The sequence below is a fragment of the Stegostoma tigrinum genome, chromosome 2 (genome assembly GCF_030684315.1).
Source record: "Stegostoma tigrinum isolate sSteTig4 chromosome 2, sSteTig4.hap1, whole genome shotgun sequence".
Classification (NCBI taxonomy): Eukaryota; Metazoa; Chordata; class Chondrichthyes; order Orectolobiformes; family Stegostomatidae; genus Stegostoma; species Stegostoma tigrinum.
The window spans coordinates 161,593,004-161,612,823 of NC_081355.1; the positions used below are offsets into that span (position 1 = coordinate 161,593,004).

Here is a 19,820-nt window from a genome sequence, read left to right on the forward strand (position 1 = left end):
AAGGGTCCAGACCCAAAATGTCAGCTTTCCTGCTCCTCGAGGTGTTTATTCTGTTTATTTGGGATGTTGTAGGAGGAGCAGTTGAGGACTTTGGGTCTATACTCAACGAAGTTTAGAAAGGTTGGTGGTGGGAGGAATGGATCGCATCGAAACTTTCACAGTAAAGAGTCTCGGCCACACAGCACAGAAACAGACTCTTCAACCCAATTCATCTGTGCTGACCAGACATTACAACCCAATCTAGTCCCATTTGCCAGCATTTGGCCCATTACCCTCAAACCTTCCTATTGATATATCCATCCAGATATCAAAGAACAAAGAAAATTACAGCACAGGAACAGGCCCTTCAGCCCTACAAGCCTGCGCCAATCAAGATCCTCTGTCTAACCTGTCATCTATTTTCTAACGGCCTGGGTCCATTTGCTCCCTGCCCATCCATGTACCTGTCCAAATATATCTTAAAAGACGCCAACGTGTCTGCGTCTACCACCTCCGTTGGCAACACGTTCCAGGCGCCTACCACCCTCTGTGTAAAGAACTTTCCACGCATATCTCCCTTAACTTTCCTCCTTTCACTTTGAACTCATGACCCCTAGTAATTGAGTCCCCCACTCTGGGGGGGAAAAAGCTTCTTGCTATCCACCTTGTCTATACCCTCATGATTTTGTAGACCTCAATCAGGTCCCCCCTCAATCTCCATCTTAATAATGAAAATAATCTTAATCTACACAACCTGTCTTCATAGTTAACACCCTCCATACCAGGCAACATCCTGGTGAACCTCCTGTGCACCCTCTCCAAAGCATCCACATCCTTTTGGTGATGTGGCGACCAGGACTGTACACAGTACTCCAAATGTGGCCAAACCAAAGTCCTATACAACTGTAACATGACCTGCCAACTCTTGTACTCAATACCCCGTCCAATGAATGAAGGCATGCCGTATGCCTTTTTGACCACCCTATTGACCTGCGTTGTCACCTTTAGGGAACAATGGACCTGAACACCCAGATCTCTCTGTTCATCAATTTTCCCTCGGACTTTTCCATTTACTGTATAGTTCGCCCTTGAATTGGATCTTCCAAAATGCATCACCTCGCATTTTCCTGGATTGATCTCAATGTGCCATTTATCTGCCCAATTCTCCAGTCTATCTATATTCTGCTGTAATCTCTGACAGTCCCCTTCACTATCTGCTACTCCACCAATCTTCGTGTCATCAGCAAACTTGCTGATCAGACCACCTACACCTTCCTCCAGATCATTTACATATATCACAAACAACAGTGGTCCCAGCACAGATCCCTGTGGAACACCACTAGTTATTTAAATGTTGTAATTGTACCCACCTCCTCCACGTCCTCTGGCAGCACATTCCATACACACACTACCCTCTGCGTGAAGTAGTTACCCATCAGTTCCTTTTTACATCTTTCCCTTCTCACCTTAAACCTAGGCCTCTGGTTTTGCACTCACCCACCCTGGGAAAAATAGCCTGGCTATTTACCCTATCCATGCCCCTCATGATTTTATAAACCTCTTCAAGGTCACAACTCAGCCTCTGATGCTCCAGGGGAAAAGAGCCCCAGTCTATTCACCTTCTCCCTATAGCCCAAACCCTCCTGCCCTGGCAGCATCCTTGTGTATCTTTTCTGCACCCCCTCAATCCTAAAAACATCTTTGCTGCAGCAGAGAGACCTGAATTGAATGAAGCATTCTCAAAGTGACCTCACGAGTGTCCTCTACACCTACAACATGATGTCCCAACTCCAGTACTCAATGTGGCAAACATCTCCTCCTGTCACTCCACTTTCAAGGAACTATGCAGCTTCACCCCTCCTATCTGTCCAGAACCTCAACGCTGGCTCCACAAAGTACCTTGCTCGATGACGCTGCCAGTAAAGGTGACCTATTTTCTGCTCTTAGTACCTACCAGTAACTCCCATACTTGGCTCCTTTACCACTCCCTTTGCCTTTTGCTATGGACACACTTATCAGTTGAAACTGTTCCTGTTCCTTTCCATTTTACAGCATAAATGATGTCCTTCAGTTTCAAGGATTCATGTTCAGCTCAGCGCTGACTAACTGTTTCTGTCTGCACAGACATTGCCAGATCTGCTGAGTTTCTCCAGCACTTCACATACTTCACTGCAGAGCACTTGCCCAGTACAAATTGCTTAAAAGTCCTTGCACTATAGTGCAATGTAGATCACTGGGAGATCCAGGTTCTAGCTTCTTCAAAAAAGGAGGGGAACATGACAAAATTAAGTTTATTCACAGAATATAAATTAGGCGCTTTATTTTGAAAACAAAAAATTAGGCCACATACAAGGTATGCCAACAGCTTCTAAAGTTGCCACAGTGTTCTTGCAGACAGTAGGATACTGGATTACATTCTAACATTTATTTTCTGTGTATTCTCTACCCATCCAAATCATTTACATGAAGCAATGTTTTGCATAAGTGCAGTTTACATGGCAAATTCAGATGTACTGTATGATTAATGCAATGTCTGGAAAAGACAGAAGCTTTGTTCTTGGAAATAATGACAACAAACCTTCAAAAAATGTGGGGAAAGTAGCATTGGTCGTCCTAATATCATGAGGTGCCCTGTTGTCATTCGCTGGCTGATTCAAATGGCTGAGTGGTTGAGTTTAAGCGAGCAGCTTATACAGCTAGGGGGTGCAGAGGACATTCACCAGCATGTTGCCTGAGCTGTAGCATCTGAGTTATGAAGAGAGATTGGGTAGACTGAGGTTATTTTCCTTGGACCAGTGCGGATTAAAGGGGGTTCTGAGATATCTATAAAAATATGAAGATTATCAATAGAACCATACAGAACGGAAACAGACCCTTCGGCCCAACTCATCTGGGCTGACCGGTTTCCTAAACTGAACCAGTCCCATTGCCTGTGTTTCCCATGTCCTTCTATATCTTTGCTATTCATATACCTGTCAAATGTCTTCTAAATGCTGCAATTTCACTCACTCTATCACTGCCTCTGGCAGCTCATTCCATCCTCTGTGTGAAAAAGTTGCCCCTCACATCCCTTTTTAAATCTTTCCCTCTCACCTTAAACCCATGCCCTCTAGTTTTGAATTCTCCAACTAATAGGCAAGATAGAACATAGAACATTACAGCACTGTACAGGCCCTTCGGCCCTCGATGTTGTGCCGACCTGAAGCCCATCTAACCTACATTATTCCATGTATGTCCATATGCTTATCCAGTGACGACTTAAATGTACCTAAAGTTGGCGAATCTACTAGAGAGGGCAGTAAAAGGGGTGGAGGAGTTGCCTTACGGATCAAAGACGATATCACAGCTGCACTGAAGGAGGGCCCCATGGAGGACTCTAGCAGTGAGGCAATATGGGTAGAACTCAGAAAAAGGAAGGATGCAGTAACAATTTTGGGGCTGTGCTACAGGCCTCCCAACAGCGAGCGTGAGATAGAGGTACAAATATGTAAACAGATAATGGGAAGGTGTAGGAGAAACAGGGTGGTGGTGATGGGAGATTTTAATTTTCCCAACATTGACTGGGATTCACTCAGTGTTAGGGGTCAAGATGGAGCAGAATTTGTAAGGTGTGTCCAGGAGGGTTTTCTAGAGCAGTATGTATGTCGTCCAACTCGGGAAAGGGCCATACTGGACCCAGTGTTGGGGAATGAACCTGGCCAGGTGGTTGATATTACAATAGGGGACTACTTTGGAAATAGTGACCACAATTCCGTAAGTTTTACAATACACGTGGACAAGGACGGGAGTGGTCCTAAAGGAAGAGTTCTAAACTGGGGGAAGGCTGACTATACCAAGATTTGGCAAGATCTGAGGAATGTAGATTGGGAGAAACTGCTTGAAGGTAAATCCACATTTGATTTGTGGGAGGCTTTTAAGGAGAGGTTAATTAGCGTGCAGGAGAGACATGTTCCTGTGAAAATGAGGAATAGAACTGGCAGGATTAAGGAACCATAGATGACAGGTGAAATTATGAGACTAGCCGAGAGGAAAAAGGAAGCATACATGAGGCCTAGGTGACTGAAGACAGATGAAGCTTTGCAAGAATATCGGGAATGTAGAGTGAATCTGAAACGAGGGATTAAGAGGACTAAGAGAGGACATGAGATATTGCTGGCAAACATGGTTACGGAAAATCCCAAAGCCTTTTATTCATACATAAACAGCAAGAGAATAACTTGAGAAAGGATTGGCCCACTTAAGGACGAAGAAGGAAAGTTATGCACTGAGTCAGAGAAAACGGGTGACATTCTTAATGAGTACTTTGCATCGGTATTCACCAAGGAGAGGGACGTGACGGATGTTGAGGTTAGGGATAGATGTTTGATTACTCTAGGTCAAGTTGACATAAGGAAGGAGGAAGTGTTGGGTATCCTAAAAGACATGAAGGTGGACAAGTCCCCAGGTCTGGATGGGATCTATCACAAGTTACTGAGGGAAGCGAGAGAGGAAATAGCCAGGGCCTTAACAGATATCTTTGCCATGTCCTTAGACACGGGTGAGGTCCCAGAGGACTGGAGACTGGCTGATGTTGTCCCCTTGTTTAAAAAGGGCAGCAAGGATAATTCAGGTAATTATCGACCAGTGAGCCTGACGTCAGTGGTAGGGAAGCTACTGGAGAAGATACTGAGGGATAGGATCTATTCCCATTTGGAAGAAAATGGGCTTATCAGTGATAGAGGCAACATGGTTTTGTGCAGGGAAGATCATGTCTTACCAACTTGATAGAATTCTTTGAGGACGTGACGAAGTTGATTGATGAGGGAAAGGCTGTAGATGTCATATACATGGATTTGAGAAAGGCATTTGATAAGGTTCCCCATGGCAGGCTGATGGAGAAAGTGAAGTTGCATGGGGTCCAGGGTGTGCTAGCTCGATGGATAAAAAACTGGCTAGGCAACAGGAGACCGAGGGTAGTATTAGAAGGGAGTTTCTCAAATTGGAGACCTGTGACCAGTGGTGTTCCACAGGGATCTGTGGTGGGACCACTGTTGTTTGTGATATACATGAATGATCTGGAGGAAGGTACAGATGATCTGATCAGCAAGTTTGCAGGTGACACTAAGATTGGTGGAGTAGCAACTAAAAAAATAAACTGCTTCAAATGGGAGCTGGAGTCTAGTCTCATTATTAGTTCAGAAATAAAACATTCCTATAATAGTGATGTTTACATATTGAGCAAATTGGGACTGTAGGCAGGAAAGCCCCCCCCAGGGCCTTATGACCACCATCCCAGGGTCTGGGGACAAATGGCAGAGATAATGGATCCATTGGTTATAACATTCCAGGAATTTCTCTGGAAGCAAAAACTATTCCAGGAGATTGAGGGTATGACATTAGCAAACAGGGCAGGAGGCAGATGCTGTGCATCAATGGATAAGCATATGGACGTACGTGGAATAGTGTAGGTTAGATGGGCTTCAGATCGGTATGACAGGTCGGCACAACATCGAGGGCCGAAGGGCCTGTACTGTGCTGTTATGTTCTATGTACTAGGGGTCATGAGTTCAAAGTGAGAGGATGAGGGTTTAAGGGAGATATGCGTGGAAAGTTCTTTACACAGAGGGTGGTGGGCGCCTGGAACGCGTTACCAGCGGAGGTGGTAGACGCAGACACGTTAGCGTCCTTTAAGATATATTTGGACAGGTGCATGGATGGGCAGGGAGCAAATGGACATGGACCGTTAGAAAATAGATGACAGGTTAGACAGAGGATCTTGATCGGCACAGGTTTGGAGGGCCGAAGGGCCTGTTCCTGGGCTGTAATTTTCTTTGTTCTTTGTTAACCCTGGGAGAAACACCTTGGCTGCTCACCTTATCCTGCCCCTGCTGATTTCATAAACCTCTAAGGTCACCCCTCAGCATATAACGCTCCAGGGAAAATGTTTCCCAGCTATTCCTCGATCCGTTGGCCCATCTGATCAAGGTCCCGTTATACTCTTACATAACCTCCTTCACTGCCCACGGTACTGCCAATTTCAGTGTCTTCTGCAAACTTACGAACCTCTTCAGTTCTCATGTAAATCTAAATGTCAAACAGCGATGGACCCAGCACTGATCCTTGTGGCACACTGCTGGTCTCAGGCCCCTACCACTGTCTCCTGCTGACAAGCTAATTTTGTATCCAATTGGCTAGCTCTCGCTGGATCCCATATGATCAAACCTTACTAACCAGTCTATGAGGAACCTTGTTGAAGGCCTTGCTGAAATCCGTGTGAACAACATCTACTGCTCTGCATTCATCTATCTTCTTAGTCGTCTCTTCAACAATCTCAATCAAGTTTTGAGATAACACGGTGTGAAACCCGATGAACACAGCAGGCCAAGCAGCTTCAGAAGAAGGGTCCCGACCTGAAACGTCAAGATTTCCTGCTCCTCTGATGCTGCTTGGCCTGCTGTGTTATCCAGCTTCACACTGTGTTATCTCAGATTCTCCAGCATTGGCAGTTCCTACTATCTCAATCAAGTTTTGTTTGTGATACATGATTTCTCACGCACAAAGCCAAGCTGACCATCCCTAATCAGTCTAAGTGTGTGTAGATCCTGTCTTTCAGAACCTTCTTCAACTTTCACCACTGACTTCAGGCTCATCTCTGGATGCCTAGCCTTTCCTTGCAGTCTTTCTTAAATAATGGCACAACACTAGCTTTTTCTAACCTGTATCTGCACTCTGCTTTTCACACTTATTTTCACTTTGTTTCATCCCCCATCTCTCTCTGCCCTGTTGTCTCTGGCCTCCTCCTCCCCACTCCCCATGTCTTTGCTGATCTACAGACCAAGCCTGGAGTCATTCAGCCATTGTCCAGGGGTAGACCGCTTGTGGCTCCAGGAAGCCCCGACAGCAGAAACAGTCCAAAGCGATTCCACAGGCCAGAGGAGTTGCCAGTGCCTCTGAAAGCGGTGAGTGTATTCTGTGCTGGGCCCCCTGCCAATGGTGCAGTTGATTTTGAGGAAAGGCATTAATTGGCATGATCTGAGTGTTCACGCTGGTGCTGTAATTGGCAGCAAAGACTTGGAAAACACATCACTGGGAGTGCTGTGTGGCCCCAAAGCTTTCTGCAGCCACAATGGGAAGCAGACATCCCCATCTCCTCAGTGCAAACATTTCTTCACCATCCAAAATATCCCTGTCCCCGGTCCTCACAGTGAGGGAGCGGATGTGTCCCTATCCCTCTGCAGGCTAGGTGGACTGGCCATACTATTTTGCCCTGCAGCTTGCATGCTAGATGGGTTAACTATGGTCACTGCATTATAGGGATAGGGTGGGGTGCTCCTCAGAGACTTGGTGCAGATCTGATGGGCCAAACAGCCTGTATCTATGCTCTAGGGATTCTCTGAATCAATGATTTTATTTTGGTTTGCAGAATCTTCAGTATTTTTCTTCTGTTTGAAATTTGTGTGTAGGGATGAGATGGTCGTATTGCTGACTCACTTTGTGAGCTGCTGCTGAATTAGGATTAGTCAGCAAGTGCAGAAATGGTCAGATGGAAAACAAGTCTCAGCAAAGGCACTGTTGTTGCTGACAGATTGTAACATTGCAGTTAGACCTTGGGTGTTACTGACCCCAAACCCAGGCTACAGTCTCCCCACAAGTACAACTCCCATCAGCTCAACGCCCAACCTCTTCCTCAACATACCCACTTCACTCCTTACTGCCTCTAATGTTGTTTCTTTCCTCTCCTTAGGATTTTTTTATACAAAGGAGTATTAAACCCAAATCATCAAACGAGGTGAGTCTCCATTTCTCCAGGATGTTAGCAGGTCCCTTCACTCTCAGAGATAGTAGGAACTGCAGAAGCTGGAGTTCCTCAGGGTAGTGACCTCGGCCCAAACCTCTTCAGCTGCTTCATCAATGACCTTCCCTCCATCATAAGGTCAGAAGTAGGATGTTTGCTGATGATTGCACATTGCACCATTCCTCAGATACTGAAGCAATTCATGTTCAAATGCAACGAGATCTGACAGCATGCAGGCTTAGGCTGACAAGTGGAAAGTGACATTCTCGTCACACAAATGCCAGGCTGTGACCATCACCAATAAGAGACAATCTGATCACTGCCCCTTGACATTTAATGGTGTTACTATCACTGAATCCCCCACTATCAACATCCTGGGTTACCATTGACCACAAACTCAACTAGAAGCACCACATTAACACAGTGGCTACAATGGCAGGCCAGAAGCTGGGAATACTGTAGCGCGTAACTCACCACCTGACTCCTGCAAGTTCCCCTCCAAGCTATTCAGCATCCTGAATTGGAGGTATATTGCCATTCCTTCAGTGTCGCTGGGTTACATTTCCCTCTCTAAAGGCATTGTCTGTCTCCCCACACACCAGAATCTGTTTTGCCTCAAGAAGGCAGCTCACCAGCTCCATCACAGTCAGGATAGGTAAGAAATGCCAATGACATGGATCCCTGAAACAGATGAAAATAATCTCCCATACTTGCCCTGTAAATTCTACTTTGTCTGAAACCCCCGGTGGTAACTTGTGACTCACTGTCAGGGAATCGCTGTAAGTGTTGACCTCTCAGGCAGTATCTTGCCTCTATTGGCAGTGCCCCTGGATACCAGAGTTTGAGACTAAATAACAACCAAAAGAACTGCGGATGCTGTAAATCAGGAACAAAAACAAAGTTGCTGGAAAGGCTCAGCAGAGAAAAGCAGAGTTAACGTTTCAGATCTGGTGACCCCTCCTCCAGTTCAGAGTTCAGGTCCAGTTCAGACCTGAAACATTAGCTCTTTTTTTTCTTCACAGATGCTGTCAGACCTGCTAAGCTTTTCCAGCATTTTGTTTTTGTACAGGATCTGGCCAGTGTGAGTGAAGAATTCCTGTGTTAGATGTCAGGGAGCTCCTGTAGTTTTTGATCCTACCTTTGGGGGTTGGGGTGGAGGGTGCGGTGGGAATATCGGTTTGGCGTGTTGCCATACAGGCAGGCTGACAAAGAGTTTGTAAAAGGCCTGTCAGCGATGACCAATAGGATGCTTATAAATGTGTTCCTCAAACTGCCGTCATTGACTGGGAAGTGAAAGGTTCTGTCCTCCATTCCGAGGTACCCTCACCCAGCGCCCTGGATAGCCCAGAGCAGCGGTCATTCCGTGACCGGCAGAAATACTTCGAAATTGATGTGAAACAGCAAGTGGCAGAGAAACCCAAGCGAGTGTCACTGGTGGCTGAAGATGATCTGAGGAAGATGAAGGAAGAGGAAGGTAGGACGTGATAGTGTGTGGTCTGGGGGGGATTGATGGGGGAGGGGCTTCTTTCCTGAACCTTCAGGTCGGACCAACCAACACCTTGGTGCCATTCCCAATCAGTTTCCTAGAATCCTGCTTCAAAGAACAAAGAAACCTACAGCACAGGAACAGGCCCTTCGGCCCTCCAAGACTGCGCTGATCAAGATCCTCTGCCTAACCTGTCATCTATTTTCTAACGGTCTGTGTCCATTTGCTCCCTGCCCATCCATGTACCTGTCCAAATATATCCTAAAAGACACTAACATGTCTGCGTCTACCACCTCCGCTGGCAATGCATTCCAGGCACCCACCACCCTCTGTGTAAAGAACTTTCCACGCATATCTCCCTTCAACTTACCTCCTCTCACTTTGAACTCATGACCCCGAGTAATTGAGTCCCCCACTCTGGGAAAAAGCTTTTTGCTATCCACCCTGTCTATACCCCTCATGATTTTGTCGACCTCAATCAGGTCCCCCCTCAATCTCCGTCTTTCTAATGAAAATAATCCTAATCTATTCAAACTCTCTTCATAGCTAGCACCCTCCATACCAGGCAATGTCCTGGTGAACCTCCTCTGCACCCTCTCCAAAGCATCCACATCCTTTTGGTAATGTGGTGACCAGAACTGCACGCAGTACTCCAAATGTGGCCGAACCAAAGTCCTATACAACTGCAACAGGACCTGCCAACTCTTGTACTCAATACCCCGCCCAATGAATGAAAGCATGCCATATGTCTTCTTGACCACCCTATTGACCTGCGTTGTCACCTTCAGAGAACAATGGACCTTCCTGCGCACAAATTGCCAAAATCATTCCAAAGCTTTCTCTGCTTCTGGAACATTCTACAGATCGGGAACTGTTCTAATAATTAACCAAGTGTCCACCTTTGTGCCCCCAACAACACTCCTGTCACCTATCCATGCAGCAGACCAACCCAACCATTCCCGTTCTCTCCCCCCCCCCCACCCAAACGTTCCCCTAACCACTTCTCCCCACCCACTACAGCCTCAACCATTCCCCTGACCGTTCCCCACTCACCCCCAACCGTTCCCCTCAGCCCTCTCCACCCTCCATTCCCCTCACCCCTTCTTTTCCCCCACCATCAACCGTTCCCTTGACCAGTTCTCCCCCTCCCTCCATCACCCCAAACCGTTCCCCAGACCATTCCCTACACCACTCTCCCCCTTCCTCCCACAACCCTGAACCGCTCCCCAGACCACTCCCCTCCCCACCACCCCAAACCATTCCCCTGACCACATCCCCCTTCTCCCAACCGTTCCACATCACCCCTTCCTCCTCCAACCTCTCTGCTTCGCCCCGTTCCAACTTCAGCCATTACTGCTCCACCCTCCCATCTTCCCCAGCAGCGATACTTGAACAGTCCACCTTCACCCGACTTGTTCGTCATCTTTCCAACACCATCCGCTTCCACTCACCCACTGTGGATCCCTGCCCCTCCAGAAAGCCCAACTTTCTTTTCACCAACCACATTCTCAGCTCCCACCTCCCACTCTTCATCATTTTCCTGCCACTCAGATACAGGTGTATCAGTCCAGTCCAGGCCTTTCCTTGGTGAGATGTATTCAAACATTATTTTCGAGTGAAATGTGGGTATTGCTGACAAAACCAGCATTTGTCACCCTCCCTAATTGCTCCTGAGCACAGTGATTTGCTTGGCCATTTCATTCATGAATTAACCATGTTGCTGTGGCTCTGGAGTTGCATGTGGGCCTGACCAGGTGAGAATGAGGAATTTCTCTGCATGAACAAAGAACAATACAGCGCAGAACAGGCCCTTCAGCCCTCAATGTTGTGCCGACCTGTGAACTAATCAAGGAACCCCCCCCCCCACACTATCCCATCATTATCCATATGCTTATCCAAGGATTGTTTAGATGCCCCTAATGTGGCTGAGTTAACTACATTGGCAGGCAGGGCATTCCACGCCCTTACCACTCTCTGAGTAAAGAACCTGCCTCTGACATCTGCCTTAAATCTATCACCCCTCAATTTGTAGCTATGCCCCCTTGTACAAGCTGAAGTCATCATCCTCGGAAAAAGACTCTCACTGTCCACCCTATCTAATTCTCTGATCATCTTGTATGTCTCTATTAAATCCCCTCTTAGCCTCCTTCTCTCCAATGAGAACAGACCAAAGTCCCTCAGCCTTTCTTCATAGGGCCTGGGCTCCAGACCAGGCAACATCCTGATAAATCTCCTCTGCACCTTTTCCAATGCTTCCACATCCTTCCTGTAATGAGGTGACCAGGACTGCACGCAATATTCCAAGTAAGGCCGCACTAGCGTTTTGTATAGTTGCAGCATGCGTTCATGCGCTCACATCTCTCTGGGCTAAGAACCTCCCTCTGACGTCTCCTCTATACCTTTCTCCTAACACCTTAAAACCATGACCCCTCATGGCAGTCAATCTTGCCCTGGGGAAAAGTCTCTGGCTATCGACTCTATCCATGCCTCTCATTACCTTGTACAACTCGATCAGGTCACCTCTCTTCCTCCTTCTCTCCAGAGAGAAAAGTCCAAGCTCAGTCAACCTCTCCTCGTAAGACAAGCCCTCTAGCCCAGATGGCATCCTGGTAAACCTCCTTTGCACCCTCTCCAAAGCCTCCACATCTTTCCTATAATAGGGCGACCAGAACTGGACACAATATTCCAAGTGTGGTCTCACCAGGGTTTTATAGAGCTGCAGCATAACCTCGCGGCTCTTGAACTCGATCCCCCGTTCATGAAAGCCCAAACACCATATGCTTTCTTAACAACCTTATTCACCTGGGTGGCAACTTTGAGGGAGCTATGCACTTGAACACCATTAAACTCCATTTGCTACCTTTCAGCCCAATTCTGCAGTTTATCCAAGTCTCCCTGCAACATTCTTCCACACTGTCCACCACTCCACTGACTTTAGTGTCATCTGCAAACTTACTAACCCATCCACCTATGCCTGCGTCCAAGTCATTTATAAAAATGACAAACAGCAACGGTCCCAAAACAGATCCTGGAGGCACACCACTAGTAACCTGACTCCAGGCTGAGTATTTTCCAGCAACCACCACTCATTGCCTTCTTACAGAAAGCCAGTTTCTAATCCAAAACCCTAAATCTCCCTCAATCCCGTGCCTCTGTATTTTCTCCAATAGCCTACCATGTGGAACCTTCTCAAAGGCTTTACTGAAGCCCATGTACACCATGTCAACTGCCCTTCCCTCATCGACATGCTTGGTCACCTTCTCAAAAAACTCAGTGAGGTTTGTGAGACACAACCTGCCCTTGATGAATCTATGTTGGCTATCTCCAATCAAATTGTTGCTTGCTAGATGATTATAAATCTTATCTGTTATAATCCTTTCCAAAACTTTTCCGTAAGGCTCACAGGTCTATAATTACCTAGGTCATCTCTACTGCCCTTCTTGAACAAGGGCACAACATTTGCAATCCTCCAGTCCTCTGGTACTAAACCTGGAGACAATGAAGACTCAAAGATCAAAGCCAAAGGCTCTGCCACCTCCTCCCTAGCTTCCCGGACAATCCTCGGAAAAATCCCATCTGGCCCAGGGGATTTATCTACCTTCACACCTTCTAGAATTGATAACACCTGCTCCTTAGTAACCTCAATCCTTTCAATTCTAATAGCCTGTAGCTCAGTCATCTCCTCTACAATATTCTCCTGTTCCTCAGTGAAAACAGATGAGAAATAATCATTTAGCACCTACCCAATCTCCACAGGGTCCACACACAACTTCCCACTTCTGTGTTTGACTGGCATATGAAGGATATGAGTGAACAGATTGATGGTTTAAAAACCATTAGTTTCCTGGTCACTATTACTGAAACTGTTCATGTGTTGTAGGTTTATTCATTCAGGATAAATTTCGCCAGCTACTGTGGCAGGATTTCAGTCCTTGTCCTGAGGGCCTGGATACCTGGACTACTAATTTAATAGAGTTGTACAGTGGAGAAACAGGCCCTTTGGCCCACTGTGACTGTACTGACCAAACTACACTGATCAAATTGACCTGCACTTGGCCTGTAGCTGCCCGCAGTGTCTTTTTCACTACTCCAGCAGCTCTTCCAAATGATGGTTCTGGTTTGTGGTCACCCAGATTGGTCACAGTGAGAGGTAGTCTGCAACCCAGCAGATCCAACTGGGGTAAAACTTATAAGAGAAACTGATTCCCCATGCTTCCACGTCCCTTTTTCTGTCTCAGAGAGGAAGATGAGGCACCGAGCTCAGGATGTGGTGCTGGATGAAGAGGAGGAGGAAGATGAAGAAAAGCGGCTCTCTGATATCAGTGGTCAGGTCAGCGTGATGATTGAAGGGGTCGAGTACAAGATTGAGCGATTGGATGGAAGGAATCAGGAATCCCCAAACACCGGGTATGTAGCATATTTTAACAGGAGCTCCAAAATCTGGAATCAAATAGCAGCTAACCTCACGTGTCCCCATGGTCAGATTAAAGCAGCAGCTGTCCAAGTTGCTCAGTGAGTCCAGTCACACATTGCACTAATATAACAGGCAGCTTCATGACTCAAGATGGGTGGTTGATGACCCCAGTAAAGCCTCTGGGTCCACTATGTCGCCGTGACACACTGCACTTATGTACGTGTGTACATCGCCATGACTGTGCGTGTGTATGTGTAGACGTCGCCGTGACTCTGTGTACACACACATTGCAATGATGCTGTGTGTGCCTGGTTTAATACGAGATCTGTGGCTCCCTACAGTGTGCCTGCAGCATACCCTGAGCCTGTGGCTCCGATTCGGACAGCGAAGGCAGAGAGGCGCTATCAGGAGAGGCTGCGAATGCAGAGCCCAGACCTGCCTGTGGGACAGGACAAGGAGTTGTCTCCTGCTGAACGACGAGCTCTCGAGGCAGAGAAACGGGCCATGTGGAGGGCTGCAAGGTGAGACTGAATTCACTGCGGGGTTTGTCAAACTCCCAGATCCAACACTCGTTCGGTAAGGCAGGTCCACTGTGCAGACTACTGAGCTCACCACAGGCTGGGATTTGACCTCTGCTGGCTTTATTAACCCAGGGCATACATTCTCCGCCTCCCAGATTCCATCAATCCCCTTTCTTACAAAGGGAAGAGGTTAGCATTGTGCTTCTCCTGCAGCCTGCTATAGTGGGGGGATATGGAGAGAGGAATGATTGGTCTAGGGGTCAGCTATAAGACTAAACACAATTCACACATGTTAGTCTAAGAATGGGCCCAATCTCTTTGGGATTCAGGCGACAGTTTCAGTATCTCTGGACAATTCACCTCAGTCTGTGGGACCGTGTACCCCGGTGAGAGGCTCTGTGTGTGTGTGTGTGTGTGTGTGTGTGTGACCCCGTACCCGAGCGAGAGTCAGTGTGTGTGGGACCCCATACCCGAGTGAGAGGCTGTGTGTGTGGGACTCTGTACCCGAGCGAGCATCAGTGTGTGTGGGACCCCGTACCCGAGTGAGAGTGTCTGTCTGTGTGTGTGTGTGTGTGAGAGAGACCCCGTACCCGAGCGAGAGTCAGTGTGTGTGGGACCCTGTACCCGAGCGAGAGTCAGTGTGTGTGGGACCCTGTACCCGAGTGAGAGGCTGTGTGTGTGGGATTGCTGCGGTTCTAATGTCAGTTTCTATTCTGAAAGTTCATCTCTGAAACATTGTGCAATTGTTGCAAGGCACTAAGTACGATGTGTGCAGTTGTTCTCACGAGTCTGGTGTGAAACTCTGAGCTATCCAATTGTCAGTTTCATTCCTCACTTCCGTCTTGTTAATACTTTCCTTTTCTCTTTCCTTCCATGTACTCTTCTGGTTTCTCCTTTGTGTTTGTCTCCCTCTGTCCTCGGCCTCCACTTCTCATGGCTCAGGCACCAAGCCCTCGAGGATGACCTCAGACAGTACAAACAGGAGCAGGCTCGCCGTCTGTACCGGTCCCGCCAGCGGGCAGCTGAAGTGCTCAGCCTGGGCCAGGGCTCCCGTGTCAAACCGCTTCCAGTGGTCAGGCAAGAAGGCCTGTGCACTGAGTTCAGGTGTGGAGCTGCCGTGTGCCTGCTGCATGCTGCATGCTGAACTTCCAGTCAGATTCCGAACCTCCTAGGCCTTTAATAGTCTCACTGACCATCACAGCAGCTTGGTGTAATGTCACACTTCTCAACCAATTTAATGCCTCAGTGCATTTTACACAGCAAACTGAGCCAATCAATTGGGTGAATTGACTGAATTCTTGCTTCCGTGGATAGGATTGAAGGAGGAAAGGGAGGGTTAGGGACTGACAGTCCCGTGGGAGCTGAAGAGCCACTGCTGACAAGATTGGAATGATAGAAAGAGAGAATGGTGTAAGAGACTGAAATGGAAAGACTGCGAAGATCTGGAAAGATGCTTGAAATGTTGGAGGTTTACAGAGGTTGATGAGGCCAGGGTCTGAATCCAGCTCTCGTTGTTCACATGGTAGTGTCACAACACCTGGTAATCCAGAGGGCTGGATAAATAATCTGAAGATATGAGTTCAAATCTCACCAGGTCAATTTAAATGGAGAATTTAAATTCAGTTAATTAAATAAAGCTAGAACAAAGGTTAGTGTGAGTGATGATTGTACAACTTCTAGATTGTTGTTTAAAAGAAAACACTCATCTGGTTCACTCGTGCCCTTTAGAGAAGGAAACTGACCACCCTTACCGCCTTGTCCCATGTGTGACATCATTGCAGAGATTGCAAACCGAAATGAGGAGAAGGTGAAGACCATCCAGCCTTTCAAGAAGGTCATCGCTAATCTGATTACTCCAACATCCTGCCTACCACTGATAACCATTTTCCCTTTGATTATCAAAAATCCCTCCATCTGTGTCTTAAAAATTACCCACCACCTTTTCAGGAAGAACAGCTAACTCTATGAAAAATGTTGTCCCTCATATTTTCACCCAGCTTTTTTGCCAGTAAGTTTAAAATCTATCTGTGTTAACCAGAAGAAAAGTTTTGACCTGACTTGGTGTAACAGAAACTGTCGGAATTATAAATCTTTCCAGTAGATTTCCACATAACACACGCTCTGCCAGCTCCTCCTGTTATCAGATGTAACTGAACTACCTCGGTCCCTGATATCATTGTGGTAGCCTCTGGAGTACACTGTTCAGGGCAGTTATACCCCTCCTGAATTGTGCCCTCTGGAATTGTACTCAAATTCTCCAGCTGGGGGCCTAACCAATATTCTGTAAAGGCTCTGTATAACAGTGTGTATTCGCTGTCCCTGTTTACATTAGCTGTTACATGCACATTCATATTCATCTTACCAACTGCCATGTCACTGTAGAGATTTGTTAATCTGCATTCCTTAAGGCCGTCTAAAATAGGAGCAGGAGAGGACCATTTAGTCCTCACATCCACCTTCCTGTCCTTTCTCCATAACCCCTTGATTCCCTGATTGATCAAACTTTCATCTGCCTATCTATCTCAGCCTTAAACGTACACATGGTCTGTGCCCCTATAGCTCTTTGTTACAAGGCATACCAAAGACTCAATCCTCTGAGAAGCTAAACTCTTCCTCATCTCAGTCTGAAATTGGTACCCCTTTATTCTGAGACTACGCCCTCTAGTTCCATGCGGGGACACATCCTCACAGCATTTACCCTGTCAAGCCCCTTCAGAATCCTGTGTGTTTCAATGAGAAACACATTCCCGTCCTTCTAAACTCCAGTGAGTCCCAATCTAACTAACCTTTGCTCATAAGACAATTCCTGCATACCAGGGATCATCCTCGTGAGCGTTCTCTGAACTGCCTCCACTGCCAGTTTGTCTTAGATGAGGAACAAAAGCAGAAGTTGCTGGAGAAACTCAGCAGGTCTGGCAGCTTCTGTGGCGAGGAAGCAGAGTTAAACATTTTGGGACCAGTGATAGTTGCTCACCATCTGAAGAAGGGTCACTGGATCTGAAACATTGACTCTGCTTTCTCTCTACTGATGCTGTCAGACCTGCTGAGTTTTTCCAGTAATTCCTGTTTTTGTTTTTAGATTTCCAGCATCCACAGTTCTTTGTGTTTTATCTTATATAAGGGCCTGGTAAGGCCATAGTAGACCCAGATCCCAGTTGTGGCCACTGCACATATACCCTCACTCAGAAGGCACGATCTGCATTGTTCTATGAGCTTTCCTCCGATTCATTAACAATTCTATAATTCCCACCCCACAACAACACTGCACCTCACACAACATAGTGCTGAGCAGATTGGAGTCCTCCCTATGTCCCACTCCACACGCTGTAAGCTCCCTCGGGGGCACTGTCATGCCCATCCGGCCCCCACACTGCCTGTGCTAATATTAATATTGAGACTAGGACCCGAGGGCACACCCTTAGAGCAAAGGGAAGACCTTTTAGAACAGAGATAAGGAGAAACTTCTTCAGCCAGAGAGTGGTGAATCTATGGAATTCATTGCCACAGAAGGCTGTGGAGGCCAGGTCATTGAGCACATTTAAGACTGAGATAGATAGGCTCTTGATTATCAAGGGCATCAAGGGTTATGGGGAGAAAGCAGGAGAAAGGGGTTGAGGAACTTATCAGCCATGATTGAATGGTGGAGCAGACTTGATGGGCTGAATGGCCTAATTTCTGCTCCAGTGTCTTATGGTCTTCTTAAAGCCTCCCCTCTCTTCCACAGGATGAAGTCCCTCGAGCAAGATGCGCTGAAAGCACAAATGGTGATCGCCAAATCGAAGGAGCCCAAAAAACGCAGCCCACTTGACCAGCTCTCCGAGTCTCCCTCGCCTGCTGCGACTCCCTCCCCCACCTCCCTAGACGGTATGTACTTCCCACAACCCCCCCAATCACCCTGCTGGACGGTATGCACTGCCCCTCACCCCCCCACCCCTCAAAATTACCCTGCTGGACAGTATGTACTGCCCCAGCCTCTCTTCATCACTGACCGCTCCATCCCTGGCAACAACCTGATGTACCTCCTCTGCTCCCCCCTCCAATGCAACCCTGACCCCTGCTCCAGCGTGGTGACCAGAACTGCACATCATTGTCCAGGTGTGGTCTAACCAGAGTCTTGTACAGCTCCCACATAACCTGTCTGCTGTTATAATCGATGCTCTGACTGATGAAGGCATGCATCCTGTTTGCCTTCTTTACAATCTTCATAACCTGTCTTGCCACCTGCAGTGATCTGTGGATACGCACCCCAAGATCCCTCTGTTCCTCTGAGCTTCCCAGTGTCCTGCCACCCGTAGACACTCCGTTGTGTTGTCCCCTCTTCTACAGTGCATTCACTCAACTTATCAGGGTTAAATTCATCTGAAACTGGTCTGCCCATCTGATCAATCTGTTTATATCCTCCTGTAACCTAATACCTCCCCCTCACTGTCAACTACCCAGCCAATCTGTGTCATACACAAGCTTACTTACCATCCCCACCAATGTTGTTTTATCACAAACATTGAGGGACCGAGCAGTGATCCATGAGGTACACCAGTGCATACCGAGCTGGAGTCACACAAGTTTGCTATCCCCATGTTGTGCGGAGCTTCACTGTCAGTTTGACAGGTGCCAGCACCATACACCCAGTTAGTAAACAATCCCCACTGACTCTTCAACTGTTTGTATTTCAGACCACAGCCCTCGCAGCATCACATCGCCTGGGAGGCTGGTGAGTACACCCATAACTTTCAGATGTTGATAAAATTACTGTTTCTTCCTTCAGCATTGTTGTCCCACAGCATGGCGCTCTCACCTGTATCACCCTCTCTCCCTTCACCCACCCACAACCCCTTGCTGTCTCATTTTAACCTCTCCCCAACTCCACCTCGGTGTCCCCCAAGCTCCTCCCCCAATTCTGCCCCCAGGTCGCCTCTCCTTGCTGCTCCCCGGGGTGACCCCTCTCCCCTGTGGGCCTGATCCCCTCCTACCTCCTTGGAGTGACCCCTCTAACCCTCTCCCTTGTGGATCTGCCCCCACCCACCCCTCCTCAACCCGGGGTGACCCCTCTCCCTTGTTGCCCACCCCTTGCCCCCGAGGTGGCCACTCTCTGTTGTTGCTAGCCCCCTCCCAGGGTGGCCCCTCCCTTTTGCACCCCTTCACCTGTGGCGGCCCCGCCCTTCTTCAGCCCCCACAAGCCTCTCCATGAACCTGCAATCCCTGCCTCGTAGCTAACTCTGCCCCTGCCATCCTGCCTTGACCCTTCTCTCTGTCTGTCTCTGTCCTTCTCTTCCTCAGCTGGCATCTTCCCCCAGTCACTTGATGATCTGTGTCTCCTGAGTTGAGCTGACAGATGTATTATGTTTCAGTAAGGGTCTGTTCCCTGTCTGTGTGACCAGGTGTGGGGATGTGGCCGGGTGCCTTTCTCTGTCTGTCTGCATATTACACCCACAGAGCAATGTTGGATATTTCTGCATCTGCAGTATTTTGCATTAATTTAAGTATTTCTGCATCCTGTTCTCACTCCTCTTTACTGTACCTTACAGTCCTGGTCAGAAAAGAAGTTTGATTACCGACAGTTTGCAGCTATCCCATCTTCTAAACCAGTTTACGATATCCAGGTACTGGCTGCATGCTGTGGGCCCGACCCAGTGCCATTGTGCTTCG

General features: G+C 47.6%; 1 protein-coding gene across 12 annotated transcripts in view; it reads left to right on the forward strand.

Annotated features, from left to right (window-relative positions):
* scrib (scribble planar cell polarity protein) overlaps positions 1 to 19,820 on the forward strand; it is a 222,455-nt gene that overhangs the window by 176,001 nt on the left and 26,634 nt on the right. For 7 of the 12 annotated variants that reach the window (XM_059640836.1, XM_059640869.1, XM_059640855.1 and 4 more), the window contains 9 exons: positions 6,792 to 6,917; positions 7,703 to 7,747; positions 9,071 to 9,227; positions 13,478 to 13,646; positions 13,995 to 14,174; positions 15,117 to 15,278; positions 17,899 to 18,038; positions 18,848 to 18,885; positions 19,700 to 19,774. In XM_059640836.1, coding sequence (XP_059496819.1) covers positions 6,792 to 6,917; positions 7,703 to 7,747; positions 9,071 to 9,227; positions 13,478 to 13,646; positions 13,995 to 14,174; positions 15,117 to 15,278; positions 17,899 to 18,038; positions 18,848 to 18,885; positions 19,700 to 19,774 — 1,092 coding nt within the window. The remainder of the gene's footprint in view (positions 1 to 6,791; positions 6,918 to 7,702; positions 7,748 to 9,070; positions 9,228 to 13,477; positions 13,647 to 13,994; positions 14,175 to 15,116; positions 15,279 to 17,898; positions 18,039 to 18,847; positions 18,886 to 19,699; positions 19,775 to 19,820) is intronic. The other 5 variants (XM_059640863.1, XM_059640842.1, XM_059640849.1 and 2 more) reach the window with 3 other exon arrangements.